The sequence below is a fragment of the Rattus rattus genome, chromosome 2, assembly GCF_011064425.1.
Source record: "Rattus rattus isolate New Zealand chromosome 2, Rrattus_CSIRO_v1, whole genome shotgun sequence".
Taxonomy (NCBI): Eukaryota; Metazoa; Chordata; class Mammalia; order Rodentia; family Muridae; genus Rattus; species Rattus rattus.
This window is the reverse complement of record NC_046155.1, coordinates 8,501,243-8,518,490: the sequence shown is the minus strand read 5'-3', so window position 1 is coordinate 8,518,490 and position 17,248 is coordinate 8,501,243. Positions and strand designations below refer to the sequence as shown.

Here is a 17,248-nt window from a genome sequence, read left to right as displayed (position 1 = left end):
CTAGAAAAAAATGGGGGCTACCTCTGACGTTCTTCCTGTTTTAGTGGGAAATGCCTCTATCTGTCTAGTGAAGGTGGCCACTAGAACCCGGTGGTTTTTATAATGGATTAACAGGGATTCGTCTGGAGGACTTAAAGGTTAGGACTGAAACTGAGTAGAGATAGGTCAAGCCTCAGGATGAGTATGATGGGGAGTCGGCTGTGAAGGAGAATTTTAGCAATAATGGTTAGAGATGTTGAACAGATTGCATTTATATTTACTCAGAGCCAAAATAGTAAATAAAGTGTGTGTGTGTGTGTGTGTGTGTGTGTGTGTGTGTGTGTGTGTGTGTGTGTGTAAGATAGGGATATTGGTGCATGTACAGATATGTGTGCACATGTACATGTGTGTAGAGAACAAGAGAGAATGTTGGGTGCCCCGTCATTCTCTACCTTACGTGTGTGAGTCAGGGTCTCTTACTGAACTTGGAGTTTGCCATTTTCCAGTGAGGCTGGCTAACCAGTTAATCCAAACAATCCTCCTGTTTCTGCACTTTCCCCAAGTGCTGAGATTATAGGTATGCATGGCCCTGTGTTGTGGATGCTTTTCTATTGCTGTGACGAACACAGTGACCAAGGCATTACAGAAGGAAGAGTTTATTTAGGGCTTATGGTTCTGGATGGATGAGAGTCCATCACCATCACTGTGGAGAAGCAAGACATCAGACATGGGGCAGTAAAGACAACAAAGTTCACCTTATGTCATTCAAACACCATGCTTAACTTTAAAGAAATATTTCCTTTTTGTGTGTTATAAACTATGGCCTCATGACTGCACCCTGAGTACTCTTAGCTGTAGAACTCTCCAGTGCTTGGTGGCTTTTGAGAAAAGAAATGTTAAGTCTTCCATTGGTTTGCTGTTTCTGAGAGCTCTCTTGTCTTTTACTTTGAATGCTTGTTGGAAAGTTGGATCTTATCACAATAAGGGAGTATATTTAGTAATTTCCTATGGTTTAACCGTTGTTGGAACACTTAATAACACCTGAAAGCTTTTCAGGTTGGCCAAAAAAGTTCATCTGAATGAGGGACCCTATCTAAACCAGTTCATGATGAGACATCTGGGCAATAACTGATAAAAATTTATACAATATTATCAATTATTTTGATTTTTTATACTCCCCATCTAGGGGTTTAAAACTAAGAAGGGGCTAGGTGCGATGGCATACACTTTCAACCTCAGCACTGGGGAGGCAGAGGGAGACAAAGCTCTATGAGTTCGAGGCCAGCCTGCTCTATATATCGAATTCCAGGACAGCCAGGTCTACATAAAACAGTGGTTCTCAAATGCTCCAACTCTTATACAGTTCCTCAGGCTGTGGTAGTACCCAACCATAAAATTATTTTTATTGTTATTTCATAACAATAATTTTCCTACTTATGAATTGTAATGTAAATATCTGACATTAAAGTGGCCTTAGGAGATGCCTGTGAAAGGGTCCTTTGATACCACAAGGGATCACAACCCACAGGTTGAGAACTGCTGACATAGAGAGACCCTGTCTCAAAAAAAAAAAATCTAAATAAATAAAGTCCAAATGGGGGACCAAAATTGAACTCATATTGTAGTCAGTTGAGGCTCTGTGAACTATGCTAGGGACGTAAGAGGACCCCTTTCGCCTTCATTTCCCCTCTCCCAGCCATCTGTGGTCTGGGTCAGGCTCTTGCTGACTGTGTGAATTTCCTCCAGTACAAAGAAGACCTTTCCCCTTCCAATGACCTCGCAGCAGGGACATGAGTTAAAGTACAACCCCCTGGTGTTCCGTGGCCTTTCTGAATGAGACCACAGGTGACTTACCAGAGTTGTAGGACCTTTTACAGGGATCCCAATGTCCCCTTGGTCCTGCTTGACCTTGGGCAGTCTGTTTCGTTCCTATATCCTCATTGGCTTTGGCCTGTATGTTTTGTTGGTTGAACGCCCAGAAGAATGGTTTTAGCAGTTATAAGGAGGAAGTAATAAATTTTAGTTTTAATTTTTCATGTAACGGACAAAGCTTAGATAATAACCCAACTTTTTAAGTAAGTTCTGGCTTTGCTTTTACTCAATTCCAACTTTTACTTCAACTTCTGACAAGCTTAGCAGAAAACACAATTGTCGGCGCCTGTACCAACACGGTACCGAGAATCGGGCGAAAGCCTGTGGGATGAAAGAAACACACACACACACAGAGAGAGACACACACACACACACACACACACACACACACGTTATCGTGTCAAGCCACACAGGGGAGAGAGAGAGAGAGAGAGAGAGAGAGAGAGAGAGAGAGAGAGAGAGAGAGAGAGAGAAAGGAAGAGAGAGGAAGAGGAAGAAGAGACTCCTGTAGCTTTATTCACCACTTATATACCCAAGTCTCCAGGTAGAAAATATCTGGGAAGCACAGTGGGAAACCCTGGCTTGTGACTTGGTAACAAAAGACTGTGAGACCGGAATTAATTAGGGAGAAATCTGAGAAGATCAGCCTAAATCTCAAGGATAAAGGCTGAGGAAGCAAAAGGCAGAAGTAAATTGACCACCACCCAGGTGTGGCCCTGGTGTGTCGGTTCCACAAGCATCAGCCGGGCTCAGCAGAGGTCTTGCAGTGGAGACACCCGCTGTTTACTAGGGAGATACTTGGTCTTTTCTTCCTGTGCCGTAAATTCATGGGAGAGGCTTTTGTCTCATGACTTTATGGCTGTAATCTTAACTGTGGCCATACAGTCACAAAGTGGCCAGGCCCAAATCCAATACGGTTCCCTACACACAATTATTATGTCACCAAGAACAAATCAATATTTTCAAGAACCCCAATTATTTTAAATAGAGAACGAGGTTTTTAGCGTTAGACCAGTGCACTGGATTTTAGTCGCACTCACAATATAGTGTGATGTTAGAGGGACTCGTTTTGTGCTACGTGCCCACTTTCATGACCTAATAACCACTTGTCTCGGATTCCGTTTCTGGAGAATAAGTTCCCAGCAACCCTGACTCCTCAATCCGCACCCAGAAATGTGCCACCATGACCATCTGCTTTGTTATAAGCTATGGTTAACCACGGACTCAGGCTTCTGTAACCTACTTAGGCAGATGTTCAAGGACTATTTTATGGTCACTTTGACCGCCTCATCTTGGCAGAGGTGAACAGCTCTTGGGTTTTTGTGACTCGTTTGTACAGATACTCATGGACTTCTCGCAGTTTTTGCCCTCAAAAGCCCTTCCCTCACCAGCCTCTTGGCGGCACATCTCTGATTTGGCTAGAGACTACCTGTCAGCTGCTTTCAGGAATTTGGCTAACTGTAATCTAGATTGAAGCCGAGGGTCTTTTCCCTGTGGTCTTGAGCCCCATAACAAAGTAATTACCTAATTACCTGTCAACATGTAGTTAAGACTGTAAAGTCCTTATCTGTCAAAGGTTCCAGGCCAGCATTATTGCTGCTTGGAACTTTTTCTTTAAGGTACTTTTATGTGTTTCCCTCTTTGGTCCCCCAAGAGTCTGTTACACTCCAGCAAGAGACGGCCAAGATAGTTAAGTTTCCAATGACCTCAGATGCTGAACGTAGAACTTAGTGATAAAGGCAGGACAGAAACTACAGAATGCCAATTTTTTTTTTACATGTTAACTTGGTAATTATAACTAAGAATGCAGAAGACATCTGTTCCCCTTGAAGAATTGGGGCACAAAAAACAGCTTTTGCCTGGAGGGTCAAATGGTAAGGAGAACGAGAGGTGATGTTCGATGTACGACATGAACACAAATACTTGCCACTGGAACCCGTGGCGGCAGGCTAGAGCCTGTATCAGGATAGGGGGTATAAAGAAAAGGCCACAGAGTAGATAGCAATAAGGTCTTCATTGCCACCTCAGGAAGGGAAAGCATGTTTTCAGAGAGAAGGGGGTGCTTTTACTTGTTCCTGGAGTTGCCTAACATGAATGTCCCAAACAAGGATGTGAGAGAGAATGCGAGTGTGAGTGTGTGGGCAAGGACGGGGAGCGGCAGGTGGGAGGGAAGGAGGGAGAACCGGAAGACAGAAAGGTCAAGGTGAAGCAGAAGGAGCAGAGTTGCAAGGTAGAGGGATGGCTGGTAGTAGACCAGCTGGAAGGTGTCCAAAGGAAGAGTCGTCATGGTGGCCATATTGGGTTCACGTGAGAAGAATGGGTAAGTGTCAGAGAACCCAACTGTTGCAGGATATTTGTTCACACTGTGAACCCTGAGGTTGTGTTGTTTCCTGGAAAGACTTGTTTCAAGTTTTTGGTGTGCCTCAGCCCTCACACGTACCTTTCATCCAATAGCTTGAATATTGCAAACAGGATTAAATAAAGTCAACCATTGGTCAACAGGCAGAGCAAGCAACCAGTTGACAGGATGTGAGCATAGGGGACAAAAAAAAAAAAAAAAAAAAACAGACTAAGAGAAAGTCAGGAGGACAAATAGAGAGACACACAGGAAGCAGAAGGGAAGGACATTCAGTTTGAGGATTTGAGGTGGGGGGGTGTTGTTGTTGTTGAGATGTGGGGAAAGAACAGGCCCTTTTGGGATGTTGGCTGAGGAGAAGGTCAGCCGGGTGCTTTCTCTGCCTCTCTGAGTTAGCAGGCTTTCTCCCCTGCGTCTGGCTCCTGAGTCTTTATTGGTAAAATTGAAAAATTGAGGTTTTGTTAAAAAAATTAAAATTAAAAAACACCCAATAAGGTAGAAATGGCATCCCTGTCACGGGTGGGGATCTGAAGATCAAATCTAGATCAGTTATTGCATCCTAGAGGTGAGTTGAGGAAACGTAGTAGGATCCATCGATGTCCACCACCTCCTGATGCTTTCCGTGGCGAGAAACCTCTCGATGCATTGACGTGGCTGTGAAGTGTCTCCTGATGAGCATCATCTCTCTAAAGGACACCCAGAAATTCAAGTTACCACATATCAATTGTGAGAGAGGAAGTAAAAGTTTGGTTCTTGCACATCAGGAGGCCTGATGGGAAACATCACGCGGGGCATGATGTCACGAGTCAAATGATCTGTTCCTCTTCCTCGGGAGAGCAGCAACAACAGCAGCAACGGCGACGAAGGCCAGAGCGTGGACGCCGATATGGAGGCAAGAGCCCTCACGATGTCCGTGGGTTCACCTGCCTGAACCACCATGGCCAGCCCCACATCACTTCGTCGACTTTTAGGAAAGTTAGGAGAGCATCCCCGGGGTTGGGGATTTACCTCAGTGGTAGAGCGCTTGCCTAGCAAGCACAAGGCCCTGGGTTGGGTCCCCAGCTCAAAAAAAAAAAAAAAAAAAAAAAGGAAGGGGCAAGCCTCTGAGAATTCACCTGCTGTGCTTCTGCAACATTTTTGCAGAATATTTTCTTTCTTTAAAACATTACATTTAAGAGAAAAGATTTTTATTTTTCAATTTTTAAACTTTTTTTTTTTTAATGAAAATGGGTGTCTTGCCTGCACGTGGCCTGTGTTAACACTTGTCTACCTGGCGCACCCAGAGGCCAGAAAGGTGTTAGATCTCATGGAACTGAAGCTACAAACAGCAGCTACGCACATGCTGGGACTTCACACCAGGTCCGCTGGAAGAGCAGCCGGCAGAACTATTAAACCCTAAGCATCTCTCCAGACTTAAAGATTTTATTTTCATCTTTAAGTGTGTGTGTGTGTGTGTGTGTGTGTGTGTGTGTGTGTGTGTGTGTGTTTGCACGAGTGCAGTACTCAAGAGGGTCAGAAGAGAGCATCAGGCCTCGGGATCTGGACATACAGATTGTTCTGAGCTGCTTGATGTGGGTACAGGAGCCAGACTCAGGTCCTCTGTAGGACCAGGAAGGGGATTTAACTGCGGAGCCTTCTCTCTGACCCCAGTATCTTTTCTCTATAAGTACACTGTAGCTGTCTTCAGACACACCAGAAGAGGGCATCAGATCTCTTTACAGATGGTTGTGAGCCACCATGTGGTTGCTGGGAATTGAACTCAGGACCTCTGGAAGAGCAGTCAGTGCTCTTAACCACTGAGCCATCTCTCCAGCCCCCCCATCTCTTCATTCTTGATAGACGATCAAACCTAAACAAAGGTGGTGGCATCGCCTAGAGGGTTCTGCCTGTTGCTTTGCCTCTCGCAGCCCTCTCCCTTCTCTGGCCTGGCCTGGGTGCTCTGTTGTCCTCCATAGCATGTTTCCTTACTTAAAGGCTTTAAGCGGCTTCTCCTAGATGTCTGCAGCTTTTACGTAGGTATGGCTTCCCAAAAGGTGATATTAAATCTACTCTAGTCAATCTCTTTCCTCCGAAATGCCAACTGTGACTAAAATTAAGCGCTAATGGCTTGGAAAAGTTTAAACCAGATGGCTGCAAACCCCAAGATCTTCAGGTCTCTTCGAGGTAGAAGTGGGGTCGAAGCAAATTCCCAGGCAAGCTTTTTATTAGGGGCTTTTACTTCAGGAGAAAAAGGGAAGAGGCGTGGAGGTTTGGGAAAATGGAGGATGGGCATGGCTCTGTGGCTTCCTGGCTTTTAGGGGCATTACAAGGCAAAGGAATGTGACATTTAGCACACACTGTGTTGGTATTCCGTGTAAGCTCCACCTCCACAGCTACCTGGCAACCGTCAGGTATGCTCCACCGCACAGTTGTCTGGCAACAGCCAGCTGTGGCTGACACTATATAAGGGGCTGCTTGGCCCCTCCTCTTTCTCTTTGTTCCCTGCTCTTCCCCTTTGTCCCTGACCCTTCTTTCCCCAGCCCCCTCCCCCCACAGCTTCCCTCCACGTGCCAATGGCCCGCCTTTCCTATCCTCTCCTCTTCCTCTCTCATTAAACCTCTCCACGTGGAACCATGATGGCTGTGTGTGGACCAAGATTTAAACAACAGCACAGTGAGGACTTCAGACAATGGGGCAGTCTTGATTATATATATATATATATATTCAATATATGCTGTGATGGCTTTTGTTGTTTACCAACTTGACTTCACCTAGAATCAACTGTAACACACGCAGCTGGGTGTACCTGAGAGGGAGGGTTTTTTGTTTTGTTTTGTTTTTTCCTGGTTGGATGATTTGAGTTCAGAAGGCCCACCCTAAATCTGGGCCACACCTCCTGGTGGCTCCCCAGATAAAGGGACACAGAGGAAGGAAGTTACAGCCCGCCCCCACTCTCACTGGCTAGTTTATCTCTGCTGCTCCAGAGATACTGGTGCCTACTTCTTCAGGATCCCAGCGCACCTTCTAGAACCTCCCTGGGACCCTAGCACCAAATTGAGACAGCTGATTTTAGTCTTGTGGACGACTCCTAGATCCTGGGCCTTTCTATCAGGAGACAGCCGTTGTAGGGCTCCACGGACCAAGCCTGTATGTAAGTCATTCGAATAAATCCCCTTTTAACGACACAGCAGTTTGGGTCAGGATTTGGGGTATAGTTATCTCTGGGGAATTTCCATCTTATAGGCCTTTGTTTTTCCTTCAACGTCAGCTTTTAGAATGAGTATCTTACAAAGGCAAAAGCAAATTAAATAAAAATATAGAATCCTGAACTCTCGGGCCTGTTTGTACAGAAGGTAGACGTTAGACTCTATGACAAGTTGTGCGCTCCTGTTATCAGTCACAACGAAGGGAGTACAGTTAGAAAGAATGTACAAAAAAGGTCATCACTCCTCAAAGCAGACTACAGGGTGACCGTGTTGTTCCCTTCTACTTACTGTAACCTATGCACTTGGGATCGCTGCTGTCATTTCTTCTCCCCAGGGGAGGGGGTGAGCTGCTGCACAGCTCTTCAAACTCCAGCCTCTGGGGATTAGGACAGTTTGAAAAGGGGTAGGAGTGGCTCTCACTGCGCGCTTGCGCGCGCGCGCACGCACACACACACACACACACACACACACACACACACACACACACGTAACTTGAAACCATTATTTGCTCTTGCCTCACAGCCCCTAGAAAACACACCAAATTATAAACATAAGGCAGCAGGTTTCCGAGAAACAGACCCTGTTGGGGAAAAGGCGGGCCCACTGCGCTGCAGGCTCCGGGCTTCTCAGCTTGAGACATATTTCTCATTCCTTCCTTATTCACTATTCTTCCAGCCTCAAAAGCCAAGAGATGCCCAAGGAACAGCAAGAGGTGGTTATCCTGGGAGGACCCCACACCTCGACTTCTGCGACTACCACCACAATCAACATGCCTGCTGAGATCTCCACGCCTGACCACGTGGTCTGGTCCCTGTTCAATACGCTCTTCATGAACTTCTGCTGCCTGGGCTTCATAGCGTATTCCTACTCTGTGAAGGTATTGTAGGGGCCTCAACCTTGAATTACCCAGGTGGCAGCTGGTGGGAGAGGGGGCAGAGGATGGTCTGTGTGTGTGTGTGGGGAGCCTGCACCCATATGTGAGTATATATACATCTGTGTGTATGCGCGCATGTGTGTGCATGTGTGTTTTGAGGGAATCCAAGGAGCTGCCTGGGGATCCCCTATCATAGCCTAGAGTTTGTTTTTTTTCTTTTTTTTTTTTTTTTTTTTCCGGAGCTGGGGACCGAACCCAGGGCCTTGCGCTTGTTAGGCAAGCGCCTACCACTGAGCTAAATCCCCAACCTCTAGCCTAGAGTTTGAAGAAAATCTCCTTTCTTCCCAATTCCTGGAATGCTCCTTAACTCTGAAGATTAGGACTCCAGGCTGGGTGGAGATTTCTCTAGGAACCAACGGGGAACAGTAGAATGAGAGGCTAGTGCTGGGTGTTTCTGGATAGTGGTGAGCGTGGGAAAGTGGAAGACGGTCCCTGCCCTGAAAAGTAAGAGGAACTAAGTGGGCTGGAAGGATGATGGGGGAACCGAGTCGGAGCTTGTCTTTTGGTTGACCAGCTCCAAGGCCACTGACCATCCCGTTTCTTCCAGTCTAGGGACAGGAAGATGGTGGGTGATGTGACTGGGGCCAAGACCTACGCCTCCACTGCCAAGTGCCTGAACATCAGCTCCGTGATCTTTACCATCCTCATGGCTATCCTCACGATCATTCTTTACGCCACTAAAAGAGCATAGCCATCTTGCAGCACCTCACGGTAGATAACAGATTCTGGGGCCTTCCAGTCTGCCCCAAACTCTAGTCTTAGTCCTGCCTGTTTACCCCACACATATGCAAATGTTATACTCACATGGCTGTTCACAGTGGATTCAATAAAATACATGTGCTGCGACCTTCTGTCCCTGGACTAACCCTGTATTGAGTTCATCCTGCATCTTCTTAGTCTGACGGTAGCAGGGTGTCCTCAGATTGGCAGGTTTCTGGCCACTTGCACTGGGCCTGAGTTCTTTGTGTGAGGTGTGTGTATGGGGATGGGGGACAGGGTATGAGCTTTGCCTCCTGGTTTCATGTCCCCAGAGTGCCCAGAAATGACATAGAATAATAATCGGAGAAGGGTTCAGTCCACTGATGTCTCACCCTTTAAGGTTCTGGTACACCTTCTATCCAGACAAATCACTTACCAGGGCTCTGTGAGGACCTCGGAGCCTAGGCACAACACCAGGTTCTGCGGTGGGAGCTTGTTATCTCTTTCACCTCTCTAACCTTCCACTTGTAGTGTTTACTTCAGATCCAAGGGTGAGCAGTTTGGGATGAGGGCCACACAATGCCCTTGTTACTCACCATGGTGAGCAGCAGGCAGCAAACCCAAAGGAAGGGAAGTCCTGCCAGCTTCTGGGGAGTCTGGACATCCTGGGTACTCTAACCTTGGCTGTGCAGCACCGTCCTTATGCAGAGGGCCTCTTGCCCTCCCCTAGCTCATCTTAGCACCGAGGAGACCCAGGTGTGGTGGCAGCCACAGCCATGCTCGAACCTCAAGTTTGCAAGTCTCTTGGAGTCCCCAGGGCATCAAGATGCTGTTTCAAGATGTCTGGTTCTTCATCTCAGTGGTGCCTTCAAAGGAGTATGTACTGTGGTTCCCAAGGTCAGTCTCTCAGAGTCCACCCAGCCTTTCCCACTGTGTCTGTGGAACTTGCCACCCACCCTACCCCCTTCAGTTCCTTTCCTCGTCAGCCACCGCAGTGGCTTTGATCCAGAATCCCTAGGGTAGCTAAAGGGTCTGGCCTTGGTACCAATGCAGGAAGTGCTGCAGTGGATTCAGTCAGGGAGCAGGCCAGAGCTTAGCGGGAAGGGGTGGGGATGCTTGGTACAAAGTGATAGAACCCCTTACACAGTAGTGACCCAGGACCCACGTGTCTTCTGCCCGTGACTGTAGCACAGTAGAACAGCCCAGCCGGAGCATAGCCATCCAGGAGGGAGGGATCTACTGGGTGTTGACAGCTGCCATCTAATTCCCAACTTCCCTTGATGTCTAGCATGGTGAGAGAGAAAGCAGAAGGAAATATTCAAAAGTGTACTCATGCACCTCCGAGTGTGCATAAGGCCTCCCTCCCTCACCACTGCCCCAGTACTTTTTAATGTCCCAGACGTTTTCTGTTCCTCTATTCTGGTTTTATAGAAAATAGCTAAATACTGAGGGGAGACAGAACTAAATAAACGGAGGGCCAAATTATTCCACAGCAGAAGAGCAGGAAGTGGAAAGGATCTGGGAACTTTCAGCCCTGGAACTCAAATCAGATTTTGTCCCAGCCTGACTCCACACAACCACCCCACCCCCACCCCCAAGAGCACCCCTAAGCTTGCGCTCACTGCAGGAGCCTTCTCCGATGACGTCCACGCCCTTTCCTTGACGGATGGATTTACTCCAGGCATAGGCTTGGGAGCTATGGCTCCTGGTATATGAGAGAAGGTGGTACCTCCCAGCTAAGGGTCTGGATGCCTCTGGCTGACTGAAGAAGGACTACTTTGGGAGACTGGAAAATTCCAGTCACTTGGCTGAAGCCTGAGAATTCCTAGAAGGCACAGATGTTTTCCTTCTGGTTGTGACCCAACCATCATTAAAGAGAAGCCTGCACAAGATAGCAATGTGGGAAAGTCCAAGTTTAACCATAGAATCAATGAGAGAGCTGGCCTCAGAGCTGACCTAAGGGACTGGAGAGATGATTCAGTGGTTAAGAGCATTTGTTGCTTTTCCAAACCCAGGTTCAATTCCTAGCCCTACATGGCAGCTCACCGCCATCTGTAACTCTGGATGTGTAGGGGGATCTGACGGCCACCCTCTTCTGACCTCCCCTGGCACTAGGCAGGCATATGGTGCTCAGAAATACAGTGCAGGCCCAACACCCATACATATAAGATTTTTAAAAAAATTAAACATTCATTAAAAGAATAAAAGAAAGAATCAAGGGGTTGGGGATTTAGCTCAGTGGTAGAGCGCTTGCCTAGGAAGCGCAAGGCCCTGGGTTCGGTCCCCAGCTCCAAAAAAAAAAAAAAGAACCAAAAAAAAAAAAAGAAAGAAAGAAAGAAAGAATCAAAATAAGAAGCCAGGGGTTGGGTAGTGGTGGTGGTGGTAGTGGTGGTGGTGGTGGTGGTGGTGCACGCCTTTAATCCCAGCACTTGAAAGGCAGATGCAGGGGAATTTTTTGTGTTCAAAGCCAGTCTAACCTACATTGAAAGTTCTAGAACAGCCAGGACTACATAGAGAAATCTGGTTTGAAAAAAAAAGGAAGGAAGGAAGGAAGGAAGGAAAGAAGGAAGAAAAGGTCTTTTGTGGAGAAGGACACAACTCATTAGCCAGGTTAACCACTTCAGCAACTTCACATGGAGTTGACTTTTCAAATTTCAGTGCAGGGCAGAAAGGGTGAAAGGTCAATAAACTGACTCCTCAAGAGTTGGCCAGGGTAGGGGGAGCAATCACTCTGATCCCTACTATTTTCCTGAGTAAGGAGAGCAGAGGGCTTCATCTTGGTGGGATGTAACCCCAGGAATAGGTCCCTCTGGAGGAAGCAAAGCAAGGTTCACCCCAGGAGGTGGCCTTCATTCTCAGAAAGTTGACTGACAAGGGATCAAAATCTAGACAAAGCAAACAACCAGGCTGAGCGGCAACCGCCTCAAGTACAAGCCGCGCCACCATCACGCCCTTCTCCGTGCTCATCAGACTCTACTAATTAAGGCTGCTGCTCTGTGGCTCTTAACTCTGCCTTTGCCCAGACTACGGGACCCTCTGTGCTCAAAGAGGCTCGATAAACTTGAAGTAAGCAGAGGCTGGCCAGATTTTCTCAGTAAGGCTCATCGTCTGACTCACTTCTGACTCAGGAGTGGAGAGGAAGCTGGCTCTTCTCACCCAAGCCCTGAGTTACCAGTGGCCCACCCCCCTCCCACCCCACCTATTCCCCACAGGGAGAGCACGCCTGGCTTCTCCTTAGAAGCCATAGCATTGTCGGGAAACAAAGTCTAATGACACGGTAACAGACAACAAAAGGCCAGGACAAAGCCCAGCCTCACCTGCAATTATATTCAATGTGAATTCCCTGGCAAACCCCATTTAGAGGTTTTATAGCCTCCAGATACAGAACAAGCCAAGGACAGGAACTGACAAAAACCTCAGAAAAACTCCAAACACTTGACTACAAATCACACACACTTTGAGAAAAAGACACTAAAAGCAAAAGAACTTAGGGGACCAAAATGGACTGTAAAACCTAGTTGGATTTGACAAATATGACCTTGTCACAACATATTAAAATTACTATCAGACTTCTAAGTAAAATAAAATGCATATAATAAACACATGACTACAAATGTTAGCATTCTGTCTAAGCTCCACTCCCACAGTCACCTGGCAACAGCCAGCCTAACACTATAAAAGGGGCTGCTTGCCCCCTTCTCTCTCTCTCCAGCTCTCTTGCTCTCTTCTTTGCTCCTCTCCCCCCTCTCTCCCCATCCCCATTCCCTTCCCCCACCACTCCATGTGCTCATGGCCTCGGCCTCTACTCTCTCTCTCTCTCTCTCTCTCTCTCTCTCTCTCTCTCTCTACTCTCTCTCTCTACTACCCTCTTGGCTCCCTCCCCAAGCCCTGAATGGGCTCTGTACTGTGCTGTACTGTCGTGTGGCTGGTCCTGAGGGGGAGGGGATACCTCCACATAGGTGCATGGCGCACCCCCTTCCTCAAACCTCACCGCACCTCCATGAAGCATAATCCCCCCCTCCTTGTCTTTTTATGAACACATCAACAAGTACTTGAAAATATATCTGCTATAGAATGTTCTAGATCACTGTGAGACTAAGGTTCGAAAAAGACAACAGTAAGTGGATTAATTGATAAAGACATAAATGTGCATCTATCGGTAGATTTCCACATCCCAGATGGTATACTAACAATCCCCAAACAAATGAGAATGAAACTGCATGTAAACGGTTTATGGCCCCGTAGGCAGAATGAAGCACAGCAGAATTATCCAACTGATAAAACTGGAACAGAATGGATCTGAGCTGTGTGATCTAATCTGCAGGTTAGACATTATTAGTGCAGAAAGGTATGCACATATTTCCTGGTGTTGGGCAGTTCTCTATTCCTATAACAAAATACCTCAGACCATTAACTAATAAAGAAAATGGTTTGTTTTGGACTCATAGTCCCAAAGTTCCATCCAAGACTGGCAGCCCACTGGCTTTGAGATCTGGCTAGGTAGGGTTGGTGCCTCACCAGGGAGCACAGAGCACAGAGCACAGAGCACAGCGAATCCCACAGTAGGCCACATCTCCAGTAACCAGAGCACCTCCCACGAGGACCAGTGTCCCCTGATCTGCCACTTTCCCAAAAGACAGAACCCATAGCAAACATCTCCCTGACAGTGAACCGACCCTCAGGGAGTCTGGGGTCAGCATCAGCCGGAGTAATATATCTGTGGGCTAATCTTCATTGTCAGCTTGACTGGATTTAGAATCACCCATGCAAACCCGGGCGTATGTATGGAGTTTGTAGGATTGTCTGGGAAGGAAAGTGTGGTGACAGCGCTTCGCAGGCTGAGGTCACAGACTGAATAAAAATGAGAGTGCTTGCTGCTTCCTGACTATTAATTCAATGTGACCAGCTTCTCATGTTCCTGCTACCATGCCTTCCCCACCATGATGGCCTGCACCCTGTGAGCACTCTTCAGTTCTGCTAGGTCTCAAGAAATCCCTTTTCCCAAAGTCTGGCATTTAGACAAAAGCCAGCGTTCCTCAGGGACTAAAGAAGACAGTTTCTACTTTCGAAAAGGAGTCTTTCTCCTGATCTCTAGATGAACTCTGTTGGCTACATACTTTCTTAGTTCTTCTCTTGACTCTACTCTTAGACCTGTCTGTACCCATGGCCCTCTCCTCTTCTCTCTGTCCTCTCCCCTCTGGCCTGTTCAGTCTAGACCCTTCCAGATGGCCCTGGTTGTGCTGGCCTTCGTATCTACAATAAAAATCTTCTCCTCAACCATCCCGAGGGGCAGTTGCTGTCCTCATTTTAATTCATCTGGTGAGTAGATGGGAGTCAGAAAAGGTGGGGGAAGGGAAGGGACGCTCAGGGTAGAGGACCAGCCAGGATGACCGGCAACAAGTACTAGTGTGTAGGGACTGAGAGAGTCCCAAGGCTAGCACAGACCTCCACATGCTAATAGGCACCACAGGCACATGTTAATGGAAGAGTTACTGTAGGTTTTGGTTTTGGTTTTGGTTTTTTTGCCCAAGTAAGGAGTCCTTTTAGCATAAACTATCTTCTTAAATCTCTGAGGGAATGCTGGCTTGTCTAAATGCCAGATTTCGGAAAAGGAATTTTTTAGGACCTAACAGTTTCGGGGTTTGTTTATCTCTTGTGCTTTTCTTCTTTTTTCCTAACTTGTTTTTCCTTTCTTTTTTCCTTTCACTTTACTCCTTCTTTACTTTCCTCATTTCATTTCACTTAGTATTTTTATTTTTACTGCAATTTTTAACCATGAAGTTTTCAATGATCTTTGGTGGGGAGTGTGGTGGTTGAAGGAGGATGGCCACCCTAGGCTCATGTATTTGAATGCTTGGTGCCTAGTTCATTGAACTGTTTCGGGAAGGATTAGATGTGGGAAAGGTGTGTCATTAAGGTGGGCTTTGGGGTTTCAAAAGCCCATGCCAAGGCCAGTTTCAGTTCTCTACCTCCAACGTGTAGATGAGGATATAAATCTTAGCTATTCCTCCAGTGCCATGCCTGCCTGCCTGCCTGCCTGCCTACCCGCTGCCCTGTTCTCCACCTTGATGATCATGGACTCACCCTTTGGAACTGTAAGAAAGACCCCATTTAAATGGCTTCTGTTAGCGTTCTGTCTAAGCTCCACCCCACAGTTACCTGGCCACAGTCAGGTATCCTGCTTGTCCCCTCCTCACTCTCTTGCTCTTGCTCCTGCTTCTCTGTTGCCCCTTTGTCCCTTCTCTCCCCATTCCCTCATGGCTCATGGCTGGTCTCTATTCTACTCCTCAACTCCTCCTCTACTCTTCTATTTCTCTACCCACCTCCCCCTCTGCACTACTACCCTCTTAACTCCCCTCCCCAAGCCCACTCAGGGGGGAGGGATGGCTCAGCATGGGCCTGCTGAGGCACTCCTTCCCCCAGACCTCCCTAGACCATATTCCCTCCTCTCCTTATCCTTTCATAAACACAACATTGGTGCCGAAACCCAGAACATATCCTCTCTTTATCTTTTTATAAACATACCACCTTCTTTTATAAGTTTCTGTGGTCACGGTGTCCCTCACAGCAATAGGACGTTAACTAAGACAGGAAATGACTGCCTTTAATAAATGTCGTGTTTCTTTATCTTATTTAGTTTGGTGCAGTTGCTGGTCAAGCAGGTTTGTTTGTTTGTTTGTTCATTTGTTTGTTTGTGGTTTGGTTTTTAAGACCAAACTGGTTTCCTCTATGTGTAGCCCTGGCTGTCATTGTTGGGGTAGGACAAAGGGGATGAGGGCAAGAGGGCAAGAGCAAGAGGCGGGAGGAGGAGGTGGCGGGGCCGGGGAGGGGGAGGAGGCAGCCCCTTCTATAGTGAGTCAGGCATACCTGGCTGTTGCCAGGTAACTGTGGGGGTGGAGCTTAGACAGAATGCCATCAGTCATGGAACTCACTGGGTAGACCAGGCTAATCTTGAACTCACAGAGCTCGCTCGCCTACCTCCTGAGTGCTGGGATTAAAGGCATGGGCCACCACCGCCAGGCTTGTTTCCTCTAAAATGCCATTCTTCATTGAATATCCTATCCTTCCTCAAATGCGGCCCATTAGGAAGATCCTTAAGTAGAAGCAGAAGTGATTTATATTATAGGTCTTCACAGGTACAGAAATCACAACCCAGAAACACCTGAAAGACAGAAAACATGACTCCAATATCATAATGCTTCAATAACCAAATTTTAAAAAATCCTGAAATGCCAAAAAAGTTCATGGCCTAATCACAATGATGTCTGAGATATGCAACTTTGCATAAGAAGGTCGGTAGCAAGAAATTACATAAGGAAATGAAAATTTTGGTGGGGGGAGGAACCAAAGAAGTGCTGGAAATGAAAAAAAAATGAATCAAATAAAAAATACCACTAGTATATAGAAAGCATCAGCAGATTAATCTAGAAGAAGAAGAAATATCAGGAATTGAGTATAAGGTCAAGGTAATATACATTGAAATATCAGTGGAAGAGAGGAACATCACCACACTTTCAAGAACTCAGAAACCTGATCAAGACCAAACCCAAGAATCTACAAGGTAGAAGGAATCTTAGAAAATCTACCCAATGGAATCAAACCAGAAGGTTTTCCAGTGCTGGGGAAAGAGACAGACACTCAAACACATGAGGCATTTGGAACTCCAAAAGGGTATACATAGCCAGGAAAAGAACCTTTCTGTAGCCCCTTGTAATTAAAATCTCAAGACAAAAGAAAAATACTGAAAAAACAATAAAAGCATTAACACATAAGGGCAAACTCACAAGAAATAACAGGTTTCTCAGGGGGAAAAAAGGCAGTAAAAAACTAGAATAACATCATGTATTTTAACCTCTGAAAGTAAAAAACTACCCATTGAGTCCACTCTATTGAGCAGGTGACTTTTCAAATCCATAGGGAAGCTGGGTGTGGTTGCTTCCACCTGTAATACCAGGGCTAGGGAGGCCGAGGCAGTAAGATTTCTCAGCTGTGGAGGCCAATTTGAGCTATACAGTGAGTTCCAGGTCAGGCTGGGATAAAGAGAATCCAGTTTCAAAAAACCAATACGACAGCAGCAAGATAACACATGGAGAACAGCTTGGCAAAAGAAGCAGGACCTGAAGTAATCCATGATCACTACACTGGTCCACACCAGATCCTGAGAGTCTCATATGGGTGAGAAACAGTCACACATGGGAGAGTGCAAGAAAGCGTAAATTCCAT

The 17,248-nt window shown here is 46.6% G+C and overlaps 1 protein-coding gene across 1 annotated transcript; it reads left to right on the top strand.

Moving 5' to 3' along the window:
- The first annotated feature begins 7,887 nt into the window (after positions 1-7,887).
- LOC116893624 (interferon-induced transmembrane protein 1-like) lies at positions 7,888-9,187 on the top strand. The gene is made up of 2 exons (XM_032895337.1): positions 7,888-8,269; positions 8,874-9,187. The coding sequence occupies exons 1-2, from the start codon at positions 8,084-8,086 to the stop codon at positions 9,015-9,017; spliced, it is 330 nt and encodes a 109-aa protein (XP_032751228.1). The 5' UTR covers positions 7,888-8,083; the 3' UTR covers positions 9,018-9,187.
- Positions 9,188-17,248: the final 8,061 nt, after the last annotated feature.